This window comes from Rhododendron vialii, chromosome 7a (assembly GCF_030253575.1).
Source record: "Rhododendron vialii isolate Sample 1 chromosome 7a, ASM3025357v1".
Classification (NCBI taxonomy): Eukaryota; Viridiplantae; Streptophyta; class Magnoliopsida; order Ericales; family Ericaceae; genus Rhododendron; species Rhododendron vialii.
In genome coordinates this window covers 31,652,268-31,667,104 of record NC_080563.1, presented here as the reverse complement: position 1 = coordinate 31,667,104, position 14,837 = coordinate 31,652,268, and the positions used below count along the sequence as shown (strand labels likewise).

General features: G+C 37.2%; 1 protein-coding gene and 1 pseudogene across 1 annotated transcript; both read right to left on the bottom strand.

Annotated features, from left to right (window-relative positions):
* Nucleotides 1–10,111: 10,111 nt before the first annotated feature.
* LOC131332907 (uncharacterized) lies at nucleotides 10,112–11,308 on the bottom strand (the record flags this gene model as incomplete). The annotated part of the gene is made up of 2 exons (XM_058367218.1): nucleotides 10,112–10,719; nucleotides 10,930–11,308. Coding segments are annotated over 2 exons (393 nt in total), but the record flags the coding sequence as incomplete, so codon positions are not given.
* On the bottom strand, nucleotides 11,301–14,157 carry LOC131332906 (uncharacterized; annotated as a pseudogene).
* Between the last annotated feature and the right edge of the window lie 680 nt (nucleotides 14,158–14,837).

Sequence of the window (14,837 nt, the reverse complement as noted above, 5' to 3'; positions counted from 1 at the left end):
CCATTCTCATGTTCCAAAAAGAGCCTAGTAACCTATATAGGAAACCTTCAAATTGTACAGAGAATAGTTACGTATAAATTACATCCATCCTCGAGTTCCAAAAATTTATTCCCGTTGTTTGGTTTATAAATTATAGGAAATTGATATTCGCGCTCCACTTTTTACTGATGACGCTCCATTTTGTTCATGAAGTTACTAGTAACTTCAATTAAAATTGGAGTGCCGTCAGTAAAAAGTGGAGCGCGAAAATCAATTTCCTAAATTATATACCCAAATATATACGAAGAGTAGTTACATATAAGACCTTCAAATTGTATTTGTGTGACAAATTAATCCCATATATTTGTACATTTTTATTTTAAACCCTCACCTTTAAAATATAGGGTAACAATCGCAGATATCCCCTCAGTTAGTCAATATTACTTAACTACGCCATCTACCTGGTCTACTTTCAATTTTTTCTCCAATTTTCTCTTAAATTTCCCTTCAATTTTTCTCTTTATTATTTTATCTTCCTTTCCCTTTCCATCCTTGAGTTCCAAACAAAACCTAGTGATCAGTGCAGGAAGACATGTTTTCCCGCTCAAGTAGCCTTAATTTTGCATTGTCCCACTTTATACTTTTTTGCTCTGCATTACAACCCCATAACATATATTTTTTATTTTTCAAAGTCACTCATTTTAATGATAATTCAGATAGCATATTACACTATGATAAGTGTCACGCCCTCGATTTTCACCTAAAATAATAATATATTTTCCACAACAAAAGTCTTCCTCTCAACTATATTTACCCTTAACTGTCATGCCAATCCAAATAAAGAATCAAAGTCTCTTCTTAACTTAAATATGCAACTCCTGTAAAAGACCCAAAGCCACCCAAAATGTTCATCATGCCCAGAAGTTAAAAGAAAACAGCCACGCATAGATTCGCACATCCAGCAAACAGCCAGTATTCAAAAATTCATAACTAATTGTGTGATTATCGGTTTTGCATGATCTTGGTACCGAAATCTTCGTATTGAAACGAACTTTAACAGTTATGAAGACACCAAAAATTGATTTCTAGCAGAAGGGCCCCAAAAAGACAGATTACCAGAACCCACGAAATTTTCAGCATACACTAGATTTATTCAAGACTCAAAATAGATGATCAAACTTAATCCTTGCACATCAAACCAACACTTAACACATATAAAGAAGGCTGGAGATCCCTACCTCAAGTATCAAGACCAAGCTTTGAGCTCAAACCAAACCCTAGCCTCCAAATCCAAAATATGCCTCCACCGAGCTCTTCCCACGTGATCCGAGGGCCGAGGATGAAGATATGTGCATGGGTTTTCAAGGATTGATGGTGGAGTAGCAAGAATTTGGTTGAGGGAGTGAGAGAGAGGAGACCGAGAGAAAGGGAGAGGAGGGAGAGAGAGCTTGCGTTAAAAAAAGAAAGGGAGCCTTGTTGATAAGGACACACTACAAGGTTCAACGTGCAATTAGTCCACCTAAACTTTTCATAGTGGTTCCAGTCCTTATATGGACACGTGTTCCAAAAATACCCAGCATACACGTGTTTCTGTCACAATCGCTGTCATCATCATTGTAATGGAGTTTCTGCATGTGTTTACATTGTGATATTACTATCTCTTACTCTATCATTTGTTGTAAAATACAACCAGAAAATATTTTCGATGAGATAACATTATCTCTTTATTTAGTTTGTGAGATACCAACACTATTTATCTAAGATACTGTTATATCTTGCATTTTTTTTGCCGATATACTATATTTTTGGCAAATAGAGTTGTCTCTTACTTTATTTGTGAATTGAATTGGCTGAGATACTATTATCTCATCTGTTTTAACAGAAAAAATGACAAATAACATGTTAAATATTGTGTAATGAAGTATTTGCATGTGTTTACATTGTGATATTACTATCTCTTGTTTTATCCCTTGTTGTAAAATACAATTAGAAAATGTTTTCGATGAGATAACATTATCTCTGTATTAAGTTTGTGAGATACCAATACTTTTTATCTGAGATACTGTTATCTCTTTCTTCATTTTAGCTTATACACTATATTTCTGGCAGATAGAGTTATCTCTTAGTTTATTTGTGAATTGAATTAGCTGAGATACTATTATCTCATCTGTTTTAACAAGAAAAATGACAAAAAACATGTTAAATATTGTGAAATGGAGTTTTCGCATGTGTTTACATTGTAATATTACTATCTCTTGCTTTATCCCTAAGTTTATTTGTGAATTGAATTGGTTGAGATACTGTTATCTCATCCGTTTTAACAGTATCTCAACCAATACATTTCAGCCAGTAAATTTCACAAAAATTAAAAGAGATAACGCTATCTCAAGAGGAATAACAACTAGAAGAGGAAGAAGAAGAAAAAAAATGAGGAGGAAGAAGACGTAAAAGAGGTGAAGGAAGAGGATGTTAAACCAAAACATTTGCAGTACAGGTAACTACTTGGTGTGCCATTATACAAATTGTAGCACCACATTTGTGTTCTTTTTCAAGCTCGTTAATGCGAAAAAAATGATTTGATTTATCTAGAATTGCATGAACAAACCATTTACATTCATCTGCCTTAAAAGCACACTCACTGTCATTCTTGATTGGTCATTCTTCAAATACTTGAACCTAAATCCAACTTCAATTGCATACTTACACAAAGATAACATAAAATCCTTAACACCACCTCTAAATTCTTGACCAACATGACTAATCAAATATGCCCAATCAGCAAAAAGTCTTTTGTCTCATGATGAGGACAAAACTTTTCAAGAGAATCCTCAACAATTTCAGAATGTGAACTACTAGTTACTCCACCATTTTCATTGCTACGACTGCTTTCACCGATGATCACAAACAGAATACAATAACCTCATTGATACCAAACCATTCCACTTGTTAGAAATACTTCCAATAAGATCCTCAAATTGATAACCTTCTGTCTCCTTAACAACAAGACTATAGGATCCATATTTGCACAATAGAAGAATAGAAGAATCCATTTCAACTTCAAAAACCAGTTCAGTCTGCAAACAGATAACATTATATCAGAATAAACAAATCAGATACACATCTCAAAAAAGTAGTCTATCTATGAGAACAAAGCAATAGATAATGTTATCTCAACAAAAACAGTCTCAGTATCTACCAGAACAAAGAAATAGATATAATGCTATCTCAGCAAATAAACAAAAATAGAAAGAGATAACAGTATCTCAGAAAATACAGTTCACTGTGATACACATATCTCAGCAACGATAATTTCTGTATCTACCAGAATAAATCAATAGATAATGTTATCTCAACAAAAAAACAATCTCAGTATCTACCAGAATAGAGCAATAGATAACACTATCTCAGCAAATAAACTATATAAACACAAAATAGAAGAACACAGCAAAAATCAAAACAAATACTGAGATAGAGAAGAACACAGCGACAGAGAAACATCAGCATAGAGATCGCGAACAGAAAACACTCTGAAGACAAAAGATCGTGATCCTGATCTGGAGAGATCGTCACAAAGGGAAACGAGATCGTGATCGCAATACAGAATCGAAATTGTGAAAGTGATCGTGATCTAGAACTAAGCTGTGATCGCAGGAATAGAGAGAGAGAACTGAGCTGTGATTGCGGGAAGAGAGATAAACACAGAGAGAGAGAGAGAGAGAGAGAGAGAGAGAGAGAGAGAGAGAGAGAGAGAGGCACACCAGAAACGAGCTCGAGCTCGTAATTGTGCTGCTTGAGATCCAGAAATGGTGCCCTATCCAGTAATGACGCGTTGGGTTGAAAGTAGCAGGGAACAAAATTAAAAAATAACACATTATATATATACACACCAATCAGGGCATTTTGGTCTAGAAACGGACTGTAGACCTAATAAATATTACAGTAATGGACCTTCACCACTATTACACATTGGGCTGGACTAAACACCCAAAAACACTTTCAAAACGGACTCTAGCCCAATTTATCGAAAAAGAAAAGGGAAAAGTGAAGTGTTCTCTTTGTGAGTGTTGATACATATAGCCCTAATGCACTAACACCCCTCTATTCAACAAACATCACATTATAACCCCCAACTCATACACCCTCACACATTAACAACAACATTTTGTTCAAAACTTAAATTCATATATATATAGACCAATTGCATTATAAATACCAAAGATTAAATGATGAAATTACGGGTCTCTACAATAAGGGCCAGTTAGGGCTGGTTCTGAAAGTGAAGTCGGAGTTGCGGTCACTTTAGGCCTCGAAAGTTAAGAAGAAAACAAGGCCCTCTTTCCATAACAGTCTTACCGATAATAAATATTAATTACGGCAAAGTTGAACACATGAAATGCTATGGCTTAGTGGTTTGTGAGTGTTTCTTCTTCCTTCGGTGTCCAAGATTGATTCCTCCAGTACTCATTTTGGGTAAAAGCTAATTTTTCATTTCTTTGGTTTTTTTTGAACGGCATTTCTTTGTAGAAACTTGAAAATAATGCATGTAGAACACAATTCTTGTAACAAATGTAGTGTGTAGATGTGCTCGAAGTCTTAGAATTCAATTTTTTTGAACGCCATGATCATATACCATTATTATTTTTTCACTAATATCATGAATAATTTTTTTTGGTCAAAGTTTTTTTTATGTTTCATGTACCTTTATTTTCCTTTTAACTTTTCATGTTAAATAAAAACAAAACACTTTTGATTATGAAGAGCCACATTAATTAATTTGTACTTCAACAAACTTCGATCAACAATGTTTAAACTAGGATAATAATTTCATTGTTAATGATAGTATTCTTATAATTAAATAAAATAAACATGATTGGTTAGAGACAACATAGGGTATGAGTGATACTTCGTTGTATTTGATTTATTTTTTTAATAGTATTATATTATTAAAGCTTAGGTTCGTTTGTAATTATATTATGAATCTCAAATATCATGTTTCATCTATTTATAATTTACTAACAACTCTTTTTTCAAAAAATGTTAGGGCCCATTTCAAAATTTTGCTTTAAGGCCCGAAATTGTCAGGGCCGGCCCTGGGGCCAGTCTCTATTGTATCAAAATTTGTAGCAGACAAACAAATTTGAAGAGAAGTCCAAACCAGTCTATAAACTATGAGACAAGTAATTCTGTTTTTAGGTTCTGACATTCCAATCCCCTAAATTTTACTTTGTTCTGTCTTAAGCCAAAACTATTTTTGTCCATGCGCACCCACTCAATTCCCTTATTTAAAAACCAAAAAAACTGGTTATAAACAAAAGAGGATTACTTGGCTTTAAAAAAAAATCCCACATATATTTGTAGAGACCTGTAATTTCAGGAAAATATTTAAAGGTTTAATAGATATTGAAAATTGAGGAAAATGTGATTTTCGTTAAGCTTATATGAAATTGAGGTTAATGAGAGATTTGTTGAATTTATTTGATTTGGTGCCAATGTGATAGAATTATAATGTTGAGTGAGTGTGAGTGTACTTTTGATTGGGTGCTAGTATATATAGGTGGGTGGGTGTGTATAAGATAAAAAATCCCTCATCTCACTCTCTCTCTCTCTCTCTCTCTCTCTCTCTCTCTCTCTCTCTCTCTCTTTCTCTCCGGCTCTTACTCTCTGCCTTGCTCTCCCACCGAAAAACACCACCAAAGCTCGAAATCGAAAGAACTCAACCTCTCTCCACCTTCCTCACGTGCCATTGAGTTCGTAGCTTGTCCGGTTTGGTTCGGAGAGAAGTATTTTGGGCGTATTACAAAGTTCGAGTTTAAGGGTTCGCGTGGCCCAATCTCTTTGCATGTTTTCTCTCCAACTTCGAGGTAGGAATTCTTACTCTTGTTATGTGATTATGAGTTGATTTCATGTAAGAATCGTGTCTTGGATCATTGGTTGTTCTGTTGTGTTTGCCTTTGAGTTTTCTGCGCAAAATCGATGCTCGTAATGTCCCCGTATCGATACAAGTGTTTGCATATCGATACATTGTATAAATCTACATTCCAGTAGCTTCAGAATCTGCTGTAACGTCTCCGTATCGATACTCTAAATGTTTCTGTATCGATACAAAAATCTACATTCCAGTAGCTTCAGAATCTGCTATAACATCTCCGCATCAATACTCTAAATGTTTCTGTATCGATACTCTAAATCTGCTGTAAATCTTTCTGGCAGTTTTGCCCAAGTTGCTTACAATTCAACCGTTTTGATTCTCGATTACTTCTAACACTCTTTGAACACCTCCAAACCACTTCTAAACTTAATTGTTCTTACCTTAAGTGATCCATTGATCAATCCATCTCCTTGACTCTCGTTGTGCAAGAGAAACGTATCAAATCCTATGAGTATGGTACTTATTCATCGTCTATGTCTTAGAATGAGTATGTGAACATTATGGCACGATATGATGAATGATTTATACATGTTAGGTGCTATGACTTGACGTGGTGAATGATGGGATGGAAAAACGTATCGTAGAGAGGTCAACGAACTTCGTAGGCTATAAGGTATATCGTGGGGTGCATAGTTGGATGATCGGGGTTTGCTTAGTGGTTCGGATGAGAATAGGGTAACTCGTATCCTCGTGCTTCGTCTTGTTGATCATCCTAGGTTCCTTTGGCACTCGTTCTATAAGATTCTCGTCTAGAACCTAGTGGGTGGTGTGTCGTGGAGTCGTTGTGGGTTCAGTACGTGGCGTAGCACATCGTGATAGACTTAGAGGAATATCATGGACTTAAGATATTTATCAATGTACAATGGTACATGTTTAGGAGTTGTAATACGTTGTGTGATGTTGAATGAAAGAATGTGAACTTGGTAAACGTTGTCTTCCTGTATATAGATGGATAGTGCATGTGCATGTGTATGTGTGTGTGAGTTGATAATTTGAATGGAGGGTCCCGCAACGCAAGGTGTGAAAATACGGAGACTCTAAAGGGCTCATTACGCAAGGTGTGATAATGCAGAAACCCAGGTAGAAAGAGAGTTCACTGTACGCAAGGTGTGACAAGGCAGTTGAATTTCTCATAAAATGAAGAATGTTGCAGTTGACACCAGAAGTATATGTTGTTACTTGAACTATTTGCTGCTTGAGATGATGACTGTTAAAGAAAAAGATAAATGATTGATTCTATCAAAGTTTTTGAAAAGAAAGGAATTTGGTTTTGGAAAAGGGATTTTTTATGAAAAATCCTCCGGCTATTCTTGAAAAAATCAACGGTTTTCGGTATTCGTGCACAAAATCAACGGACTTCGGCTATTTAAGCTAGAATCAAAGGAGCTTGACCCGTAAAGGTCGAGAGTTTTCTTGAAATTATTTTGGCATCCAAAAAGAAATATTTTTATAAAAAAAGGCTTGATGGTGAAAGGTAAGAGATATCGACGTCAATTGTGGCATCCATTTGAGAAGTTGTCGTAAGAGCTTGATGTACGAATGATTAGGGATACCTTTAAGACATATTGAATCCCGTAGTAATTGTCTGCCTGTTCATTGTGGTGCCCCTTTGTATCTCTTGATCGTTTATTGGAAATCTTTCACTCTTATTGCATGTTTCATCGCATATGCATATAGCTTGAGTATAGAATTTTTTACTGGGTTAGTGTAGCTCAACCTATCATCAATTTTAGGTACACTCCAAGGATCTTGACGCGGAGTGCATGGTGTGCATGCTTGACGTCATATGTTTTGAAAGCCGTCATTGAAAAGTGGTTCCATCATCCTTCATATGATCTTTTGAAAAGATGTAATCGTAAATTCATTTGAACTCTTTTAACTTTAGATATCATGTAACCTCTAAATTTACCGTCTTTGTCTAACTATGGAATTTGAGCCGTTGTGCCAATATTGTAAATCTTAAAAAAACTTGGGGACTTGATTTTGTAAGTGATCATTTGAGAACCCTCTTTTGGATAATATTTATATTATACGAAGATTATTTATTGAAGTGAACTATTTATTATGTTAAAAATCGAGGGCGTGACATATGTCAATTATGTTTAGAAAATTTTGGAAGCATTTCAAAAATGAACTTTTGGAAGCATATATTTTATGGACTTTTTTGCATAATTATTAGTAATGTTTACCCGCCTATTTTGATGTAATTGTGCTTGATTGTGAATTTTAGTTTCAAGTTGTGAATATGAAGCGGCCCACAACATAGAATTCCTGAATCTACCACTACTGGCAAGCCATCTTGTCACCCAAAAAACTGGAAATCCCAACAGTCTCATGGCCACAAGGGCAAAATCTATGATGTATTATAACAAACGAACTATGAGTAAAACAAATAACAGCAAACCTTAACAACACTGAACGAGCTAATGAGCATATATGAATTGCAAGTTGTTCAATCTTAGCAAGCTTCAAGATGGATTGAAGATATCTCACTTGTTTCTTTTTCAACAGATCTTAAGCAAACTTTTAACTAAGCCGAACACGAGCCCAAACTTGTTAAAGTAAGGAGTTTCAGACGCATTGAGGTTTGTTTATTAACAGGCCACCATACTGCTACTACGGTGCTACCACATCTTTTGCCAATGCCATCATCCCCACTTATTTACATGCCTCTGGTTTGTCTTCAACCACCTAACTGGCCATTACCTATCTGAATTCCCAACTCACTGAAAGATTCGTTACCAGTAACGCAAAGCAATGTAGTCTTGAAAAATATGCTTGAGATCAGGAAACGATTCATTACCGAACTAAGTCGCGGGAACTATGAACCAGAACCTGGCAATCAATGTTCCGAAATGTGAAGTACAACGAACCAAATGTCCAAGAGTATAAAAGAGAATAATTCACTAGTATGATAGCGAAGGAAAATGAAATTCAATTTCCAGGTTTTTTAAGGCAAAAAGAGCTAAACATCATACTAATAAATACTGAAACCATCATCATATGAAGATCAAACATGCAACTGGCACCAAACCTAACATATTGAGTACATGGAGACGGGGTAAGAACATCCACTTGCTAAGTCTAACAAAAGAAATATTCCGCCGGAAATCCTGAAATCATGATTCAACAAAGATTACCATTCAGATGGTTGAAAGTAAAAATCATGGAAATTTTTTGCACTCGAGCTATTTTTCCATACATTTTCTAGCTGCTTCGTACCAATAGTTTCAAGGATTGAAAGCACACTTCACCAATAACTTTCACACATTTAAAGCTAGAAGCTTCATCATTCATTTATTTAGAATAGCCAGTTTATTTTAATAGAAGAAAAGGCGATAGAAAAATGGAAGATTAGTGCCAACAATACATTTATATACCTGCAATGCTGGAAATTGAGAGAAGCAGTCACACTATACAAGTACATGTTTTGGAAAAACCCTTTAGGAAGCAAAGTAGCAAACAGGGCTAGTCATAAGATTTTCGAGGCCCTAGGCAAGATTTTTAAATGGAGCCCTCCATTGTTTGTATATATATTAGTATTTGGAATTGGATAACATGAAAGGCTTATGGCGCAATGGCAATCCACCTGTCCAGCCTTTGTTAGTGTACTTGGTTGCGGGTCTGAACCTTAGTGGCAGCAGTTTAAGGCATTTTTTGTTGAGGTTCAAAAGGTTTTCATGTTAAAAACTAGAAGTAGATGGGACTCGAACTTGCATTGGGCATGTAGAATACAGACATCTTCCCCCTAAACTATCATCAACCTGTACGAAAAATAAGAGACATACATTATATTTATTATAATCTCGATATTTGGAGGCCCTATAATTGGGCCTAAAATTAATGGCCCAAGACAACCGCCAGGTGGACTTGTGCCCAAGGCCAGACCTGGTAGCAAAGAGAATATTATTTTGAAAAGAAAGAACATCGCTTAGCACAGGGTAATGAGAGGGGTAGTAGATCATGCAGCCTTAGCCCCACTCCTTTCGTGCAAACAGAATAAAGGAAAACACTTTCTTTTTCGCGTCGGCGGCGGCCCCGTGAGGGGGGAGCGAGACAACAACGATGAAAAACAGAAGGAAAATACTTTTAAGACAAGTTGAGTTATCAAGTTAAACAAACTCTAGACACGGAAAATAAGGATAATGATATCAGATTGACATAGACTACATGTCAATTCGTTCAAAAGAAACATAAGGGATCTTGGCTAAAACATATGGCGTTTTGGCAACAATGCAATGCCGAGATTTCTCCAAAGTAAACAGAGGTGTCTACCAATGTGGCTTATGCTTGCAAAAAAGGCACAAGCATCAACCTTGTTGCTCCCAATGTACCCAGTATCATGTAATTTAAGGCTAGGATACGTCCAATTGAAGAAAATAATACCAACGTACAAAATGGCCAAAGGACAAACAGGTGTGAATAGACAAGCTATCCTAATCTAATCTGCAGTCATCACAATTTAAAGCTACTCCCTTTGTGACCATCGAAAATAGCACATTCCCTCGGAAAAAGGTTACAATAAACCAAGGCTTACCAACAATCCTTGTTCGTGCTCACTAATGAGAGAATATGCAATTCAAGGAGTTGTGCAAGTAAATAACATATCTCCAAAATCTAAGTGTTGCAGCCAAAACAAGGTAACAATTACTCCAAAAATTTGGCAGAGTCGGTTGCAGTGTACAGAACATTGTTTCACCATGTTTATGTTGGTCAAATTGCAAGGCACACCCTCATCCATCACCAAGAAGGCCAAGTTGAATGAGTTGTTGACTGAGGGGTCTTTTTCCCAGTAAATCAAGCACAGAAATCTGAAACAAATATAGTGACAGTTATGGACGAACTGTAAAGTTCAAAATGAAATTAAAAAAAAAAAGGTATCATATAAGCCTTTGGAAGATCAGTTCCCTTACGTCACAAATAGCACTCTGTCATGAGTCAATTGGTCCCATGTCATACCATCCCACACCTTAATCCACACAAAAGAAATTTCTTGGGAATTGGACAAAGAAAAAGAGTACCTGGAATTGCTGCAGGATCAAGCTCCCAACAGTTGCTCAGGCGGTGGTCTTTCTCTTCTGTGACATTAAAAGCAGGGATCTGGTGAGAGAATCTTGCTAACTCAAAATGGGGTATCTCCATTTCACATGTACCTGACCTTAGTCTTCTTGGAGCCCCAAAAACGGACTTGAAACCCTTCTGACGAGCCAAAGTTGCAATTTTGATGCAGCGCTCATTATATTCAAGTACTTGGACTATTTCATACTTCTCCTTTTTAAGGTCTGAACAAGAAATTTCAGCATTCCAATCCTTATACAATGCCCAAATCTCCCCAACCCTGGGAAAGATTTTAAACAATTTCTTGCCTTTGGTTCTGCTGCTAACATATGCGAAAAACCATCAGGTGAAAATTCCATGTCTTTTCCAGTTTGAATGTCCCACATCAAACAGCATGCGCTCTACCTTTAGATAGCGTGCATTATTCAAGCACAGCCACACGCAACCGGAATGGAGAAGATACAACTTTCTTTACCAGAGCATAAATCTTAAGCATTCCCTCATCATCGTAGAGAGCCCATATCTGACCAGTGTCAAACTTCTCTGCCAATTTCTCACCCTTGAAGCTGTGAAACTCTTCTAAGATTTGGTCACCCGGAGAAAAAGACTTAGAAAAGCTTGAATTTTTTGCAGAAATTGGTGGACTTGCACAGTTCATGGGTAGATTTGTTTTCTCACCACCTTGAGATGAAGGAGTGCTTCCTTTTGACGGCGTAAGGTCAGCATGTATCTTATCTTTAGCCCCATGTAAATCCTTGGTAGTTCTCTCTTGAGTTGGGCATGGACTAAAATTCATTTGGTTATTATTCTTAGCTTTGTGGTTCAACTCCCTCGGGGATCTCCGAAGTGTAAATGTCTCCTTGTCAAAATCAATCTTCCCTTCAGAACCAACACACTTCTCTGGAGTTTTCAACTTCTCAGTACTCTTAACGGTTTTCAAAGCCTTTTCTGGAGATTTATGATTTGAAACATCAGCTTTAACATCCAAACCTTCAGCTTCCATCTTCACATCGCCACACTCGTCAAAGATAGTAACCAGAGCAGCAGGATCGAGTTCAAAAGATCCTTCAAGGATACCTTCTTTTTCTGTGCCCATCAACTTAAATGAGGGTACGCGATGGGAAAACCTTAGTAACTCAGCAGGCAGTATTAGGATTGAGGATTTCCCTTCCCTTGAGGTTGGCTGAAACACACTAACAAAGCCGACTACTTTTTCCAAGTAAGCAACCCTTGTACCATCATCACTCACAAAATCAGAGATAACCTCTACAATTTCATACTGGTACTTTTTATGATTTTCTGGGTCAGAACTCCAGCTAATATCCCAGTCCTTGAATAGAGCCCAAGTTTCACCCTTTCTAGGATATATTAAGTAAGAACATCTCTCACTTCCTTTTTGAAACTGGACCTGATGAGAGAATTGAACACGATCGATAGCTTCTTGCGTTTCCCCTTGAATAAATTTGCCACAAGCAATGGGCAAATCTCTATCGAACTAATTAATCTCATCTGGGTCCTCTAGATGAGGCTCTAGCCAAGTGATCCGTAGCCTAAATCCAGGTGAAAATACTTTCCTGATACGGGCATAGAATCTTGGCATGCCTCCATTTGTGTCATAACAAGCCCAGAGCTGATCAACACCAAAACAATTTTCTTCTCTATCCTTGTCAAAATCATTGAACTCTGTATCAGGGCATTCGTAAACCACAGGTTCCGATTCACAACTAGAATTTGAATTTGATTCAAAATCATTGCCTTTGACTCCAGATGTTCCAGCATTGTGGTTGCCCATGACAGTTGCTTCTCCATTTACCTCACCACTTCTATTCGGCAAGCTTCCTTCAGCATCAATATGTCCTTCTTTGGTACCTTCATTATCTCTATTTACAGCCGCAATTTCACTTGGTTTACCCATTCTAGATACCCCATTTTTGAAACTTTCTTTCAAGTCTTCTTTACTATCTCTGGGTGACGCATTCCACCTCAGGGGGCTCATATCACCTAAACTTTCATTGTATGAAACATGCTGCCTTTTGCGAAAAGATCTTCGAGGATGGTTAACCCCATTGACCTCAGAATTCAGCCAAGCAGGAGTACCACCGTTTTCTTGGATGACCACCTCTTTTGTGTCAGCACTAGTTGCAGTATCATTACTTTCACTAGATTCCACAACCAATTTCCGCCTTCTTTTCCTGTTTGTGTTGGTTGAAGTTCTTGACTCCCGGGGCTTCACTGCATCAACCTTTGCTGATCCAACCCCTTCCTTCCTGCCTTCATTATTTGCCAGCCCATCTTCTTTCACTTTGGTTGTAGAACCGCCACCAACCTCAGCAGTGCTTCCTGTTTTGGACATTGGTTTTGACGCCATTGTTTTGTTGCTAAAATTTCCTTGGGATCCCTTATGGGAAGGTGGAAAACCACCAGTATTTTTATTAGGACCTATGTTAAAGGATCCCGGATGTTGAGCCGATTTCTGTTGTGGAAATGGAGGCTGAGCAAAGTTAGATCTGAGCGGAACACTTTAAGCACCTAAATCATAAGCAGTAAAGGGTTTTGTGCACTTTTGACAGAGTAAAGCTCTATTGATATGTTCTCTGTAATACTGATACCTCATGCTACAAAAAGGGCAAGATGTCTAAAAGGTTTGCTGGCCAATGGATGAACTTTTCTCGGTAGGCGGATATTGTGTCCAATCATAAAAGTTCCGATTCAACTGATGTGGTGGTGGTTTCATTGCAGCAGTTCTCATTGAAACAATACACTTGCTATCATATAAAGAACGTTTTCCTTTGTCCGAAAGCACCATATTTGCTTCCCCAATCAGTTTAAAAGCAGATTCTGCACCAGGAAACTTGTTTTTATCAGGATGAAGAAGGAGTGCAAGTTTCTGGTATTGCTTCTTGATGATCACCTCATTGGCAAATCTTTCAACTTGAAGCATTCCATACCAATCCATCTCAGACCCACATATTTTGTTGAGAGCGGAACAGTGAACATTACAGACCATTATCAGTTGGTAAATATTCTTAAGGTCTGGATAAAGTTGTTGGGCCTTGTTTGCAATCTTCCGAGCTTCTTCGAAATCATTAATTTGCATCTTTTTCTCCGCAATGCCCTTGGCCTTGATGGCTTCATCTTTGTTGCACTCCATGTATGAAATCCAAATCTGACTCAGAGTTTCACATGCTGAAGAGAACCTATCATTTCCGTGCTTAATTTGATATTGTGACCCATAGAACCGAGCAAGAATCAAAAACCAACAGAAATCTTCACTCTGCACTCTGCAGCCACACAAACAATGGCAATTGAATGAAGAACAGTATCAAATAACTACAAAATCAGGAAATCAGGGGTCCGGCCTTTAGAGCTAAAAATAATACTAATCACAAAAGAATCCTCCAACGATTCCAGTAACTACTGTCAAGAAATCTCCTGAAGCAAATAGGAAGAACCAATACGAAAGGACACATAGTGCGCTTGTCCTTAACAGTAGAACAAGCCCTAATAAGAGGTAACACAGATAACTAAATCACAAACAAAACTTGCACGAAGAAATCATCATATTGTCAATTGCAAGGGTTTTTGATGTTGTACATATTTGCATCATCGATAGAAAAACATGAAAAATACAATTGAGTCCAAAAGCCTAAAAAATCACGAAGCATTCCCTCCTAGACAATAATAACCACTGAAGAGTGTCAACAGACATCACAAACTTTAGCCGTGACACACCAGTCCACATCGAAAGTCTACGTGGTGATCTCGAGAATATAAGGAACTAAGTAAATTACTACTGCTACTACTACTATCTCGGGCTTAAAATTTTGGGTCATACGGTTAGGCTCCAACATATGGGCTAGTAGTTCCATGT